Source organism: Balaenoptera acutorostrata, chromosome 19, assembly GCF_949987535.1.
Source record: "Balaenoptera acutorostrata chromosome 19, mBalAcu1.1, whole genome shotgun sequence".
NCBI lineage: Eukaryota > Metazoa > Chordata > Mammalia > Artiodactyla > Balaenopteridae > Balaenoptera > Balaenoptera acutorostrata.
In genome coordinates this window covers 53,088,512-53,103,628 of record NC_080082.1, presented here as the reverse complement: position 1 = coordinate 53,103,628, position 15,117 = coordinate 53,088,512, and the positions used below count along the sequence as shown (strand labels likewise).

Here is a 15,117-nt window from a genome sequence, read left to right as displayed (position 1 = left end):
ATGCTCAACAAGAATTTGCTGAACCCGTGAGTGAGTGAGTAAGGCAGGCAGACTGGGAGGAGGCTGAGGGGAGCAGAGCCCATGCCCCTCAGCCCTGTGCTGTCAATCACTGGCAGGCAGGGACATGGGCTGCCAGACATCCTAAAGCCAGAACCACCTCAAATGTGCAGAAACACAGATCCCACAAAACCCACCTACAGGCCACCGTACCCCTGTGGGGCCAGCCCCTGCCCCCTGCCTCTCCTGGGCTTGGCTGCCAGCCTGGAGGCCTGGCCTTGCCCAGGGGCCCAGCGAAGAAAGGGAGACACCTGGTCAGGCTTTGGTGCTGGAATAAGAGGTCGAGAAGTCCCTGGGGTTGGGGGAGGGTCTGGGAGGACTAGGGAGTTTTCCAGCCGAGGGCAGCAAACACAAGTGCCCACAGGGGCCCCAGGACAGTGCCAGCCCATGTGGCACCTTTGTGTGACTTAAGGTGCCCCTTCCTCCTGGCAGACACAGTCCCAGGTAGGGCTCGTGGCTGGCAGGCCGAGCAGGGGCTAGATTTCAGGAAGCGCCCTAGTGCGCGCGTAACCAGCAGACAAGCAGCCACAGGGCCGGGCAGGGGGTGGAACTGAGGTGGGCTGGGTGGGGCCTGCGGGCCCAGAAGAGCTGGCACCCCGCTGCGGCGGCAGCTGCCCCTCCAGTGGCCCCAGCCGAACTGTCAGGAGAAGCCAGAAATAGAGATTTGGATGTGAAGTCTCTTGCTTTTTTAGGCAGTGGCAGAGAATTCAAAGTATCCCAAAGCCCCCTGCCTGGGGCACATGAACGCCTCAGTGGGCCGCCAGCTGGAGACCCTGGAGGAGAGCTTGCGCCCACCTGGGGCGGGGCAGGATGAGTCAGCCCTGGGCCTGCCCCGCCCCCCTGCCCCCACCCCCACCCCGGGGCGCGCTGAGCCTGCTGACCAGCCCGCCCACCTCCACCCCTCCGAGCAACCGAACAACCCGGGTTGCGTGCTGTGGCCCGTGGCTCTTCCCGGTTCCCACTGCCCTTCGGATAAAGTCTGTGCTCCAAGGCCGGCTTCGCAGGCTGCGGAGTGCCGCACCCGCTGCCCCCAGACCAGCCTCACCGTAGGCCACGCCCGGCACTGGGACCACGGAGACAGGAAGGGGGTTAAGAACATGGGCCTTGGAAACGGACCTTGATTCAAATCCGAACTCTGCCCTTTTGCTCAGATGGCAGGGAAAAAACCCAAACCAAAAAACCCCCAATGCTTCACGTGGGCCGCTTCCTCCACTAAAAGCCCTGCCTCTCCACCATTTGCCCGAATGACTCCTCCTCGTCCTTGGCCGTCAGGGCTGAGCTCCGGTGTCCCCGCCTCCAAGAGGCTGGCCTGGACCCTGGGGCTGGTCAGGAGCCCCCCCTGGGCTCCCCCAGCCCAGCCCTGAGCACTTGGGGCAGTCGCCATGAGGGAACGAGTCTGTCCCTTGCCCTGAGATGGGAGCCCGGTGAAGGCCCAGGACAAGTCTGTGGTGCTGGGGACCGGAGCACAGAGCTCAGGGCACGAGGCTCCAGGACAGGAGCACGACTTGGGGCTGGTGTGGGGGACTGTCGGAGGGTCAAGGTCAGTGTAGGGTTCTCAGCAAGGTAAGGGGGGCGGTCAGCGTTGAGGCCAAGTGAGAGATCAGTGGGTGGAGGGGTGAGTGAAAGGTGAGGATTGGGCCGTGTCTGTGTGGAGGTCAGCAAGGGAGGCGGAGGTGTTGGCCGCAGGGTCAAGTGTGGGGTTGGGGGCCGGGGTCACCCCGAGGGGGTTGGTGTGGGTCAGGAGAGGCGGTGGTGGGCACCAGCATACCTTGGGGGCCCCAGGCTGGATGGAGGTGATGCAGGCGGGGTCGACGAGGGGCTTGGGCCGGCGAGCTGACTCCTCGATCAGGCTCTGCCACTGGCGGGGCAGCCCCGTGAACTTCTGCTCGTGCTGGTCGAAGCCCGTATGCACGCGGTGCTCGAAGTTAGACGGTGCCGAGATCTCGACCCGCTTCTTCTTCTTCCCAAACATGGCGCCAGGCTCTCAGCGTGGTGAGGGCGCAGACTTGGGCTCCTGCCGGCAGGCCTGTGGGAGGGGACGGCTCGCCAGAACCTGCTATTTCTCCTCGATCCTCTGGCCCCGCCCTGGTCCTATCCATCCTCCTCTCCTCCCTGGTCTCCCCACTCCCCCCAGCCCCCTCCCCAGTCTGTCCCCCACATGCAGCCCGAGGGACCCCGTGAACACCCGAGTCAGGCCCCTTGCTCAGAGCCCTCCTGTGGCCCCACCTCACTCAGGGGAGAAGCTCAGTCCTCCGGTGGCCCGCCCCACACGCCCTGCCCCGTCACTTCTCTGCTCTCATCTCTACCTCTCGCTCACACGGGCTTCCGAACCTCAGGGACTTGCACTGGCTGTTCCCTCTGTGGGGAACACTCTTCCCCAGTATCCACACACATGGTCCCCTCCCTCCCTTCCGTCAGGTGTCAGAGTCGTTGGTGACTCCTTTCCTGAACACCCCAAGAAAAAGAGCCCCCATTCCCCACTGTCCTTCCATCACATTTCGTAGCATGTTTAACTTCTGGAAATTCTGCTGCTCAGTCTTGTGTTTACTAGTTCAGTGTTTACAACCCCCATCACTAGACTTTCAGTGCCCCAGGCGAGGTCTCACCTGCCCAGTTTCCTGGCGTCCCACTCCCTTGTCTCGGCCACGCCCAGCACACAGTATGGGCTCAGTGACTGGTTCCTAAAGGCCTGCCGACACTATCCCTGCTTTGCCAGCCTGCACTCTGGGCTGGAAGCACCACATACCTTTGGTTACTTGTTCAACAAATGGTTACCAAGCCCCTGTCCTATGTGTGACCCCTAGGCAGCCTCACTGCTATATGCCCACTTTACAGATGAGGAGACTGAGGCTCAGAGGAGGGAAGTTCCTCACCAAGATCACAGAGCGGGGAAAGAGCCACTTCGTAACAGTTACTAACAGACCAAACAGTCCCTGTCTTTAGGGCCTGTCGTCTCCAGTCCTGTACTCAGAACAGTACCAGCACAGAGTAAATGCTCTATGAAAGCTGATTTAAAAACCAAAGGGGCCGAAGAGGACATGTGTGATGGTGGTGTCCCATAGGGGGACCAGAGAAATGACGGGCAGGGCAGCCAGATGGCCAGAGTGCAAATCTCTCTCTGTCGCCTACTACGTGTGACCTTGGGCAAGTGACTTAACCTGTCTGTGCCTCGGATCAGCCCCCACAGGGCTGCCTGGAGGATTAATGAGTTAATACCAGCAGAGCTGGCTGCAGGGCTGGGACACGGAGGGAGCGCCCCGTCAGCATTTGCTCTTCTGATGATTAGGATGACTCCTAGCCATGTCTGGGGAAGGGGGGCCCAGGTGCTGCCCCCCAACCCGCACACGGGCCCTAAGTCCCACAGACCTGGTTTGATGCTGGCTGTGCTAGAAGTGCCCTTGGGCACGAGATGTCTCCTCTTGGGGCTTCGGGTTACTCATCTGTAAAGTGGGAAGAACACATCATTTGTCCATTCATTCGTTCTTTCATTCATTCAGCAATAGCTCACTCCTGTGTGCCCAGCCTTGTGCTGGTTGGTGCTAGGGATACTGCGGTGATGAGACAGACTCTGACAGCCCAGAGTGGTCGGCGCTGGGGTCACAGAGCGCCAGACCCAGCCTGGAGGGATGGCAGGCTGGGGATAAGGGAGGTTTCCCAGTAGAGGGCCCGTGTGAACTAAGACCCAAAGAACTAGGAGAAATGCACTGGGTGGGGATTTCTGTCTGGTTCATGGCTGGCTCCCCGGAGCCTGGCACAGTGCCCAGCACAGGGTCGGCCCCAAGCTCAGTAAGTCTCGTGACCTAGCGAGGATGCCTGCGTGTGTCTGGGATGGGGCCCCTGCAGCCCCTGGTTCCACTCCTGGCTCCTTTCGCGGAGCAGCGCTGTGAGGTAAGGACGAAGAGGCCGCCATCCCCAGGCCAGAGGCAGGGCCATCAGTGGGCAGAGATCCAGGGGAACCAGTTTGGCAGCAGGAGCCGCCCAGTGGGAGGCGGGTGGGGACCCAGCAGTCAACCTGCCTCAACTGGCCTGGGCCTCCTGGCCAGCAGGTGACCAGAGCCAGGGCTCCCCCAGGGGTCCAGTTTCCCTGCCTGCTCTGGGGTGGAACAGGCCTGGCCAGGGTGGGGGGCCCTCTGCCCCAGCCCCTTCTCTACCCCCCGAGCCAGGAGCCCCTTCAGTGTCGCTCCCGCATTCCAGCCCCCGGGACGCTGCCTATCCCGCCCGCCCAGGCCTCCATTCCTGGCCCACCTGCCAGAGGCCCTGACCTACCCTGTCCTCTCTCCAGGCTTCTCTGCCCTCGACTCTCTCCCAGTTCCAGCTCCCAGCCTCATGCCTACAGGCTGACCTTCCCCCATCTTCCCCGCTCCGCTCCGTCACTCCAGATGTGTACCCCATGTCCCACCACCTCCTCAGTCTTCCCAGATTTGCCCCCGTTTGGCCCCGGGCCCAGCCTCACTCCTCACCTTGGCCTCTCTCACTCCGCCTGCCCATCCTCCGCCCCCCCAGCCCAGGACCTGCGGGCCCCAAGTCAGCTCCAAGCCCTCTGCACAAACAGGGTTAGCCACAGGACCCCCCACTAAACCCAGGAGAGGGAGGCGCTCAGGATCCAGACGGGGTGGGCAGGAGGCAGCCTGGAAGACGGGGCAGCCAAGCCAGAACCCCTGCCGTAAACCCCCAAGCCGCCTCTGCCCACCGCCCCCGGCCCCGCCCCCAGCTGCCTGTGTGACCTGCGGGGGAAGGGGACAGAGGGGCACACCTCCGGATATTTGCCTGGGGCCAGCCCTTCCCTCTGGGCGCTGCGTGGAGGGCAGGACAAACAGAGGAACCAACCGTGTTTATAATGATCAGGCGGGAGCCCCACCCTGGGGCAGCTCCAAGCACTGCCGGCTCCCCCGACCAGAACCCCCTCTTCCCACCAAGTCCCCGAGCTGCTGACTTTATGGGGGCCACAGAGGGAAGGGAGAGGAGCTGCTACATGTAAAGCGGCCTGCACCAGCAGCAGAGGGGGCGGGCAGAGTAGGCGCTGGGGTTCCCAGGCAAGCCCAGAATTTAGGAGTCAGACAGCCCAGGGCCAAGAGCCCAGCTCTCTGCCTGTGAAGTGTGGGTGAGCTGACCCACCGTGGGAGCTCACTGCGTGGCCCTGGGCGAGCAGCTCAGCCGCTCTGCGCCTCAGTTTCCTCTGCTGTTAAAAGAGGACCATGACAGTACCTGCTTCCTGGAGTTCTTATAAGGAGTCACAGAGAACCCAGGCACTGATGGCCTGGCCCCAAGGCCAAGCGCACACGGCAAGGAAGCGCGCGGTAAATGTCGGTCACCATCCCAGCAGCAGCCAACACTTGGGGAGCACCTACCGTGCCAGCCCGTCTCCTAAGCACTGGACCCGGAGTCCCTCATTTAATCTGCACGCCCGACCCCAGACAAAGGGGCCGTTTTGGGCCTTGTGCTACAGACAAGGAAGACGAGGCACAGAGAGGGCACCCCACTTGCCCAGGTCACACAGCTTGGGGAGCAGAGCGGACACAAGACTCCAGGCCTGTCTAACACAGAGCCCGGGCCCCGCCAGTTCTTGGAATCACGGCCGGTGCGTCCTCGGAGAGTGTGTGCCTGGGCCTGCTCGGTGTTCTGTGTCTAATCGCATTCCACCCTCACCGCTAACCTGTGAGACAGGCACCCTCATCCCCAGTTCACGGGTGGGGAGACTGAGGCTCAGAGAGGGGAGATCCTTTGTCCAGGGCACCTAGAATTTGAACCCAGGCAGTCGGGGACCAAAGTCCAGGCTCTTACCCACCTGTCCTGCGGTGGTGCTTGTTTTTGTCATTACCATCAAGGTCCTGGCCTCCAACCCTTCCTCACCCCTTCTCCACCCTCTCTATCCACACCCAGACCTTGCTCTTCCTCTCCTGCCCTGACCCCACATGGGGGTGAGGGTCCCCAGCTCCTCCGACCTGCCCAGGCCCCCAGCGGTAGTGTGGGAGGCAGCACAAAGTGGGGCTCCGACCACCGCCACCCCCCACCCAGGGATCCTTACTCGCCTTTTCCACGGGCCTTTGGCCTGTCGGTCTGCAGCAGAAAAGCTGTCCAAGAGCCAGTCCCCACCACCAAATGTGGTTTACTGAGGCTCAGCCCCAGCACTCACACCCCTACCACCACCACCATCACCACCACCATGGGGGACCCATGACCCTGCGCAGACGCCCATGCTGAGCTCACCGACTCCCCGGCACTTAGGTGGAGTGGCTATTCTCACTCCCATTTTGCAGATGTGGAAACTGAGGCTCACAAAGGTGAAATCTCTCACTAAGGTCACCAAGCAGAGGTGGGCCTGGAAGACAGTCTGATCCACTAGAGTCAACATCCTTAAACTCCTCCCCGTGGCCCACGAGGTCCTGAGAGATCTGCCCATCAGCTCGCCTCCCACACGGCCCCTCGCTCACTCTACCCCAGCCACTCTGGCCTCTTCACTGTTCTTCAAATGTCAGACATGCCCCCACCTCAGGGCCTTTGCACTGGCAGCTTACAACTGCCCCCCCGCCCCCCCTGCTGGAACTCTCTTCTCAATGATCTCCATATGGCTCCCTCCCTCCTTCCCTCCACACACGTCTGTGCACAAATGTCCCTGTTCCTGTCCTACCACCCTCTATGCCCCTTTCCTTGCTTTATTTTTCCTCATTGCACTCACCATATACTGTGTGTGTTATGTGTTTGTGTGTGTGAGATTCTTTAGTGTCTGCTTCTCCCACCAGAATGTCAGCTCCACCAGGGCAGGGCCTGTCCTCTGTCTTGCTCCCCACTGTACCCCAATGCCTACAACACTGCGTGGCAGGCACTCAAGGAACACTTGGTGAACGAACACATTGGCCTGTACCCGCTATGCTACACCCCTGCTCAGACACCTCATACTCTGCCCAGGTAGTACCTGTGAAACTCTGGCAGAGAAACCCCTGGAACTCAGGCAGAGGGTGAAGCAGTGACCCCAGCGACACAGAACAAAGGAGGACAGGGTGAAGCCTGCAGCCACCAGCCGGGACATAGATGCCTCTGAAGCCCAGTGTTTGATCCCTCAAACGCAGGCACATTTCCATCCTACTCTAAAATGTTTATTTCAATCAAAAAAAAGTCTTTTGAATTATTTCACATGTGGGACGGGCAGTTTCCGACCTGTCCTAGCAAAAGCCTCACATTTGCCAGTCACCCCCTATGCTCATGTGTTCTACCATCTGACCTTTCATGAGAAAAAAACGGCACTGCTCTCCCCACCAAGGAAATTAGCGCACGTGGAAAGAGCCAGATCTGCTAGTGTGATAACACGGTCAAGGGAGCGTGTGTGCGCGTGCACGTATATGTGTGTGTGCGCGTGTAGAGAACTCCTTCCCTCCTGCCCTCCACCTGCCCCGGCAGCCCTGAATAAAGCTGCCCCCCGCACCACCCCGCAGTGGAGGGAGCTGACTCAGCCAGGGCCCCAGGGCGCAGGGGCAGAGCAGAGGATGCGGCAGGGGTCATGGCCACCCCTTCCTAGTCACCAAAATGAAACTAAAGCAGGAAGGGGACGATGAAGAAGGGCTCACTGGCCCCAGCCTGCACTCAGCGCTTCCACCACTGGTTCCCGCCCACCCTTCTGCCATGATCTTCACCCACCAGCTCCAGAAGCCCCCCCTCTGCCTCAGTTTACCGTCTACCTCCCTGGGCTGTGCTCTGATGATGGAGGGGGAGTCTGTCTTAACGTTGCGGCCCACGGCAGGCTCTCACTGCCCCCCGAAACCCCACACCGTTCCTCCTTCACACCTTTGCTCAGCTCTTGCTACCCACCTGCGTGTCCCCCCCCCCACCCCCGCATTCTCCTCCTGCCCTGAACCTAGTTCCACCAAGGAACCCTCTGGCACCTTGTCCCCAGACCCTGCCTCACGCTTTGGGACTGACACGTGCTCAAGCCCCCTCCTTGGCAAACACCTACTCTACCCACAAATGATCCAGCACACTCAGCCCCCCACCTCTCTATCCAATCATCAATGTCTACCGAGGACTGATCTCTGCCAGGCCCGGGGCAGGGCCGACAGCAGAGGCCAGGAGCGTCAGGAATATCCCCGCCCTTGCAGAGCTCACATCCTAGGGGAAAGGAGACAGTCAATAAATGAGGTAAATCAGAAAAATAGCTAGTAAGTCAGGTGGTAAGTGCTGAGGAGAAAAATACAGCAGGGAGCAGGAGAGTGTGGAGGGCGAGGGGAGGTGGGAATTTTCAATGAAGTGGTCAGGGAGGGCCCTGCTGAGGAGGTGACACTTGAGCAGGGACCCGAGTGGAGAGAGGAGAGAAGAGGGAGCCCTGTGGGCAGCTGGAGGAGGAGCACCCAGGCAGTGGGAACAGCCAGTGCAAATGTCCTGAGGCAGGGTGAGCGAGGTGAGAGAGGAGGGCAGACTGTGTAGGCACTTGTGGGCCATGGGTAGGACTCTGGCTTTTTTTTTTTGAATTTTTTTTTATGTGGACCATTTTTAAAGTCTTTTATTGAATTTGTTACAATATTCCTTCTGTTTTATGTTTTGGGTTTTTGGCTGTGAGCCATGTGAGATCTTAGCTCCCAGACCAGGGATCGACCAGGGAACAAACCTGCACCCTCTGCATTGGAAGGCGAAGCCTTAACCACTGGATCACCATGGAAGTCCCCAGGACTCCGGCTTTTACCTGAGTGAGACGGAGCAACAGGAAGGTTCTGAGCAGGGGAGGGATGTGGCCAGACGCAGGTGTGCACCTGCTCCCGGTGGCTGCGTGTGGGGGCAGGGTAGGAGCAGGGACACCTGGGAGGAGGAGGGTGCGACAGTTCAGCAGGAGAAGAGGGGGGACGGGACCACGTGGAGCCTGTGGCGGCGGAAGGAACAGGCAGGTTCTGGGCACCCTGTAGAGGCTGAGACGGCAGGATTGCTGAGGACTGACACCACCTTTTGCAACAGCTGGAGCGTGAGCTCCACGGGGGCAGGGGCTTGGTCTGGTCCTGCCCATTGCCGCATCCCCCAGAGCCTGGCATCCTGGCATCGGGTCCATGCTCTCCCAGCCCTTGGCATCACCTAACATGTTATATGGTTATGATTGTGTCTGCTGTCTCCCTGCTAAGTCGGTGGCTCGGCGCAGCCAGGAGCAATGCTCTGGTTGGTTACAGGCTGGATCCCAGGTCTCCCCTCAGGGGCTGCTGGGTGGATGGAGGGGACACACGTGTTTCAGCGCTGACTCTGGCCTATGCCTGCACCAGGCATGCGGACCAGGCTGCAGTGAACCCTCCCAGTGGTTCTTGGGTGTGTGGGTGGAGAGTCCTCTTCCCTCCTGTTTCCCAAACGAGGAAACTGAGGCCCAGAGAGGGGAAGTCACTGCCCAGGGCTGCCCAGCGCCAGGGCACAAAAGCGTCGACTCTGACCCACGGAGAAGGCCTGTCACTGCCCCCTTAAGCCTCCTGCTTCCCAGCAGCCCCGGCTCCAGACAAAGCTTCAACTCCAGACAAAGGATCTCAGAGGTTTATGGGACAGGAACATGAACAGAGACAACTCTACTTCCGATGACCAAAACCAAGATCAGAAAGGCTGCTGTGGTTAGCAGGGAATCTGAAGAAATGTTAAACAAAACTCTGCAGGGCTTCCCACCTGGATGAAACTCCCCACTGTGACTTAGCAAGGCCCTGCCCAGTTGGGCCCGGCCACCAAGGGCCCTCATCTCCTCCCTGCACTTCACTCCAGCCACGCTGGCCTCCTCCTTTTCAGTCCTGGACACATCAAGCTTGTTAACGCCTCAGGGCCTTTGCACCCATTGTTTCCTCTGCCCAGAGCTGCATGGCTCCCTTTTCTTGATCTTCAGGTCTCAGTGCAAAGAAAACCTCCCCTGAGAGGCCTTCCCTGACCCCCCGACAAAATTTGCACCCCTGCTTTATACTTCTCCGTGGCATTTATTATCATCTGGCATTATATACCTGTTGACTGTTGGTCCCCCCTCCTTCCCCTCCCCCCAGCAGAGTATGGGCTCCCCAGGAACAGGGGCCTTTTTCTGTCTCATTCTTGTCGTACCCCTGGCAGCTAGAGCAGGGCCTGGCACACAGCAGGGACCTGGAAAATATCTGTGCAACGAATGAGTGACGCCATTGCCAAAGTGACGAGGCTGGACCCTGAGGAGGAGCAGGGAAGGGTGGTGGGGGCAGAGGGCAGCCAGGAGTCCCCAAGGCCTGTCCACACTGCATGGAAGTCTGACCTCGATGCCTGTGAAGGAACTGAGCCTCTTTAGAGACTGAATCCGGCTATTTCGTGAATGACCTGGGGTGTGTTCCAAACACAAGGAGCGCCGGCTATGAGCCCACTTCCCCAGGCCCTCCCCGCCACACGGCCTAGGCTGGGAATGGGAGGAAGGGGTGGTGCATTTTGGCCAGAATCAGGAAGAACATCATACAGGGGGTGTGCCGCCAGAGATCCGCGTTCCCCATGATGGGTGAGATCCCATAAAAAGACACAGATCGAGGGCCACCCCAGCCTTGGGGAGCAGGGCCTGGAGTCGGCCACGTGGGAAGTGAGGAGCGGCCCGCTCTCCGTGCTCTGGCCACATAAGTGCCATCCTCCCCTCAACAGGCCTCTGCACTGAGTGTGCCGGACAAGGACTCAGAAGGCAGCGGATGAGTAAGAGCAGACGGCCCAGGCTCGTGCCCGCTCCACCACTGCCAGGCTGTGTGCCCGTGAGCAGGTGACTCTGGGCCTCCGTGTCCTCATCTGCAAACTGGGGGTAACGATGGTCCCTATCTCCTGGGAGTGTTTGGACGATCGAACAAGATGACCCATGCAAACCGCTTAGAACAGTGCCTGCCGCCAAGTGGGTCCTCACTACTACAGGCTAGCTGCTGTTATTATTACTGGCACTGCTGTTGTTGTTGCTGCTGAATGAATAAAGGAAGGAACAAATAAAGGACAGAGGATGCTGAGCACGGTCTCCCAGAGCAAATGTGCCAGTCTGACTATCTCTGTTTAAGACTTTGCTTCTCCAGGGCTGGGATGGGGGAGCATAATGGGTCCCCGTTATGCTCTGATGACCCCTGCCCTCCCAAAGGACGGGGCCTGGGGCCCTCTCAGCCACCCTGTATCCCCAGCCCTGCCCAGCACAGGGTGAGGCACAGCTCAGAGAGTGTGGCTGAATGCAGAGGTGGTGTTTCCTTTACCCCGAGGTGCTCTAAGCCCCCAGGGAGGCCAGGCGGCTCCTGTGGCAGCCCCAGGCTCGGGTGCCCCCCTCCCCGCCTGGCCAGGCTCAATAGGGCACAGACACAAAGGGCACTGCTGGTGTCCCTCACCCCCCGGAGGTGCCCAGGGTGGAGATGGATGCCACAACAAACCTGAGAGTGTGGGCGAGCCCCCAGGGACTGGGGAAATCAGATTAGACTTCATTCATTCCTCCCCTGAGGTGGGGCAGGAAGGAGGGAGGGGGCAACAGGCAGAAGAGAGGCTCCAGTGGCCTCCCAGGCCCCTCCAACCTAAGTCCTTCCCCTCCACACACACACACACACACACACACACACACACACACACACGCGCGCGCGCGCCCGAGACACAGAAGCAAATGAAGTCGCTCCACAGTGCACAGCTGTCCGCAGAGACTGACAAAGACATGCAACACAGACGTCCAGCCACACAACCACAGACACACAAGAACACACACACTGGTCGCATGGAAAAGTCCCCACGCAGCCTGTAGACGGAGCAGCCGCTTGCCCCACACTACCCGGGCACCCTGCTGGCGGCTGTACAGGGGCCTGGGCGCAGAAAGGAACATCCCACCCCGAGCCTCAGCTCCCGCCTCAGGAACACAGGCCCCAGCAAGTGGGCCGGAGGCAACTGTGAGGTGGCAATGGGAGAAGGTGGGGAAAGCAGTCTTAAGAGGGGTCTGGCTCAGAGGAAGTTCTCAGAACGGAAGGGCCGCAACACTGGGGACCCATGGCTGGGACCCCAAGAAGTCAAGGACCTGGGAGCCCCTCCACAATGTAAAGACCCGTACACCCCAGAGATGGAGGGACTCCAGAGAGACCCAGAGACACATACAAGGATCCTGGGGGAACCAAATGACACAACGATACGGACTTTAGCCACCACCTAGAAACACAGCCACATGCTTGCATACACATAATCCCACAAATGCTCCGTTATGGCTGGACTCACTAGGAAGGCAGACCCCAAGACCCTCCACACACCTAGGAACCCTCCTGAGACAGAGTTAAACCATGAGATCCGCACACAGACCCAGGCATGCCCACAGCCAACTCCAGGGTCACCAGTGGCCCAGGGAGGCACAGCCCCTTGGAAACACCTCCATGCAGACCAGACCCCAGGAATGCGCTCCCACAGAGATGCTCGGAGGGACCTGCGCCGAGGTGTGGGCTAAGCCCCAGCAGATAGACACCTGCCACCGCCAACACGGACACACACACGGCCACCCCGCCCCCGGCCCCAAGAAAGGTGTGGCCCCTGGCTCACGTGCTTACGCTGGCTCAGGTGGCCGCGTGTCCGGGCTGCCCTCCCGCAATCCAGGCAGCCCTCCCCCTCCTCCACTCCTCCCCAAGGCCTGGGCCAGCTCACCTCCACCATCCTCTTCCCTCTGTCCTGGGCCACCTGCAGTGGGGCAGGCCAGCAGACAGATGCTTCCAGCTGAAAGACCAGGGAGCTGGGATCAAGGGGTTCCCCTGGCCCACGGAAGAGAGCTGGCTGGGCCCTGCGCCCCGGCCTCCCTGGCAGTGGCTGGTGACGCGGCCCTGCCCTGGCAGGAGTTGAGCTTGGCTGTGGCTCAAGCCCATGGGAGGGGGAGGGGGAGGGGGAGGGTGGAGGGAGGGACGGAGGGAGGCGGGGCTGAGCCTGGAAAGCCTGGGCCACGGGGCCCACAACTGTCCCAGCGGAGGGAGGGGCTGGGCAGGGACACAGGAGCAGGGGACCCAACCACAGCCCCTGCTTCGGCAGGGTCAGTCTCCCACCACACACGCACACCCCCATCTCACTCCCTACGCCAGGCCAGGTGCCAGGGGCCAGGGAAGCAGTGGCTCAGCTTGGGGCTGAGTGCCCGAGAGTGGCTGGCGGGGCAGCCAGGTGTGAAACACTGGCTGGGGCTGTGGTGCAGGACACAGCGACGGGGGATGAGTGGCCCCTGTGACGGGCAGGGTGGCTGGAGATCCGGGGCTCGCTGTGTCCCCCTCTCCCTGCACACCCAGGCTGCAATGCCAGCAAGAGCCCCAGAGGGTGCAACGAAGGGGGCCCCTCCTGCTCCGCCCCACTCACCCATCAGGATGAACCCGAGACTTGCGGCCTCACCAGGGGAGAGCACGGTGAACAGCGGTGAACAGCCGCCAGCCCCATGCCCCGGCCATACCTAGGCGTGAGAGCGGGGCTGGATGGCGGGAATGCGGAGAGGGAAGGGTGGGGACGGCTGGGACTCCCGTGTCGCTATGCTGGCTGTCTTGCCAGGATGTAACTAACCCTTCTGAAAATAAGTGGCCCAACTTGCCAGAGAACTTCCTCTGGGCCAGGTCCTGCTCTCAGCATCGACACACATTAAGTCATTCTAGCTCACCACTGCCCTAAATGGGCAGGTACTTTATCAGGCCCATTTTACAACAGAGGAAACTGTAGCCTGGAGAGGCTGAGTGACCTGCCCAAGTGGGCCGTCTGTCCCAGCGCCTGTGTCCTAGACCAGCCGCTCCGAGCAGGAGGCTAGGGGGCCCAGAACCCCTATGGCAGAACAGGAGAAAAGGACGCTCAGAGAAAGGGAATCTAGAGGGGGTTGTGCGGGCCCCGCCCCGCCTCTGCCTCACACCTTCTCCCCCCTTCAGATCTCACTTTCTCTGAGAAGCCTTCCTTGGCCCGGGGCACAGCTCCTGGCACGAAATCTGTTTCTTTCTGTCTCCCCTGTGGGGGGCAGGGGCCGGGGCTGCCCAGTTCATCCCTTTACTGCGGCCCCTCCTGCAGGAAGCCTTCCCTGACACCCCGGGCTCTATCCCCGCGCCGACCCTCAGGCTGTCACCGTCCCTGACCTGTTTGTCTCCCCCATTGGTTCACACATTTGCCCCACTCCTGGCACATACCAGGCAAGCCTGTCGGAGGCCCTGGCAATTCAGCAGTGAACAAACCAGACAAAACTCCCTGCCCTGGGGGCGGACGGAAGAGTAGGACTGCTCCCTGACTTGGGTGGGGGGCGGGTGGTCGTGTGAGCGGCGGCAATGACCGGATTCAAGCAGGGCCCTGGGCCCTGGGCAGGTACTCCGCTCACGGGGAGCCCAGGGAGAACAGTGAGTGAGCAGGTGGCCCGGGCGGCAGGTGGAGAGAGGTGCCTGGGTCCCTCCCACTCCGCTGCTCCGGCACCTACCACGGCTGCTGCCCATGCCGACTCCTCCAGGGCTTCCTCACGGGGACCAGGACGACTCACTGGCTCCAAGCGCCTGGAAATCCCGTCTACCCCCTTCTGTCTACCACCTGCTCACTAAGCCAGGGGCTTCCAGCCAGGCCTGGGGCCACGGCAGGGCAGGTCTGGCCCCTCCCGCCCCCCCCCCATGCCCCAGATCCCAGGCCACCCCCTCCCCCGTCAGGGTGGAGCACCTGTCAGGCAACCACCCAGAGAGGAGCCAAATGGGGCGGGCTCCCCAAACCGGACCGGCTGGTTTGGGCTCTGGTGAGGAAGGCGGTCAGGACTGGGCAGTTCTGACCAGCCAGGGAAACTAGGTCCCAAGGGAAGGGACAGGGGAGGGGGGGAGGAAGGAGGGAGCACCCCTCCTCCAGGAGGAAGTCTCACTGGAAACAAGGGGTCCTCCTGGGGACAGGCCTCAGGGGCAAGGAGAGGTCGGTTCAAGAGCCGCTCACACCGGAACAGATCTTCATTATCAAACTTTATAAACACACCCCAAGCTAGAGACTAAACCAATGAACCCCCATAAAATCCATCGTTCGGATTCTCAACTATTAACATTCTGCCACACTTAGGCTTCATCTATCCCCTCCCTTTCCTTTCCTTCTCTCCGTCTCAGTCTCTGTCCCTTTATAATATGGAACATAGTTCGAAAGCCAATGGCACCAAAGGGT

The 15,117-nt window shown here is 60.7% G+C and overlaps 1 protein-coding gene across 2 annotated transcripts in view; it reads right to left on the bottom strand.

Moving 5' to 3' along the window:
* PAK4 (p21 (RAC1) activated kinase 4) overlaps positions 1–15,117 on the bottom strand; it is a 45,919-nt gene that overhangs the window by 8,267 nt on the left and 22,535 nt on the right. The window contains exons 2-3 of one of the 2 annotated variants that reach the window (XM_057534947.1): positions 3,424–3,497; positions 1,826–2,083 (exon numbers count right to left, since the gene is read on the bottom strand). In XM_057534947.1, the coding sequence (XP_057390930.1) occupies positions 1,826–2,029 (204 nt within the window). In that variant the 5' untranslated portion in view covers positions 2,030–2,083; positions 3,424–3,497. The remainder of the gene's footprint in view (positions 1–1,825; positions 2,084–3,423; positions 3,498–15,117) is intronic. The other variant, XM_057534948.1, reaches the window with a different exon arrangement.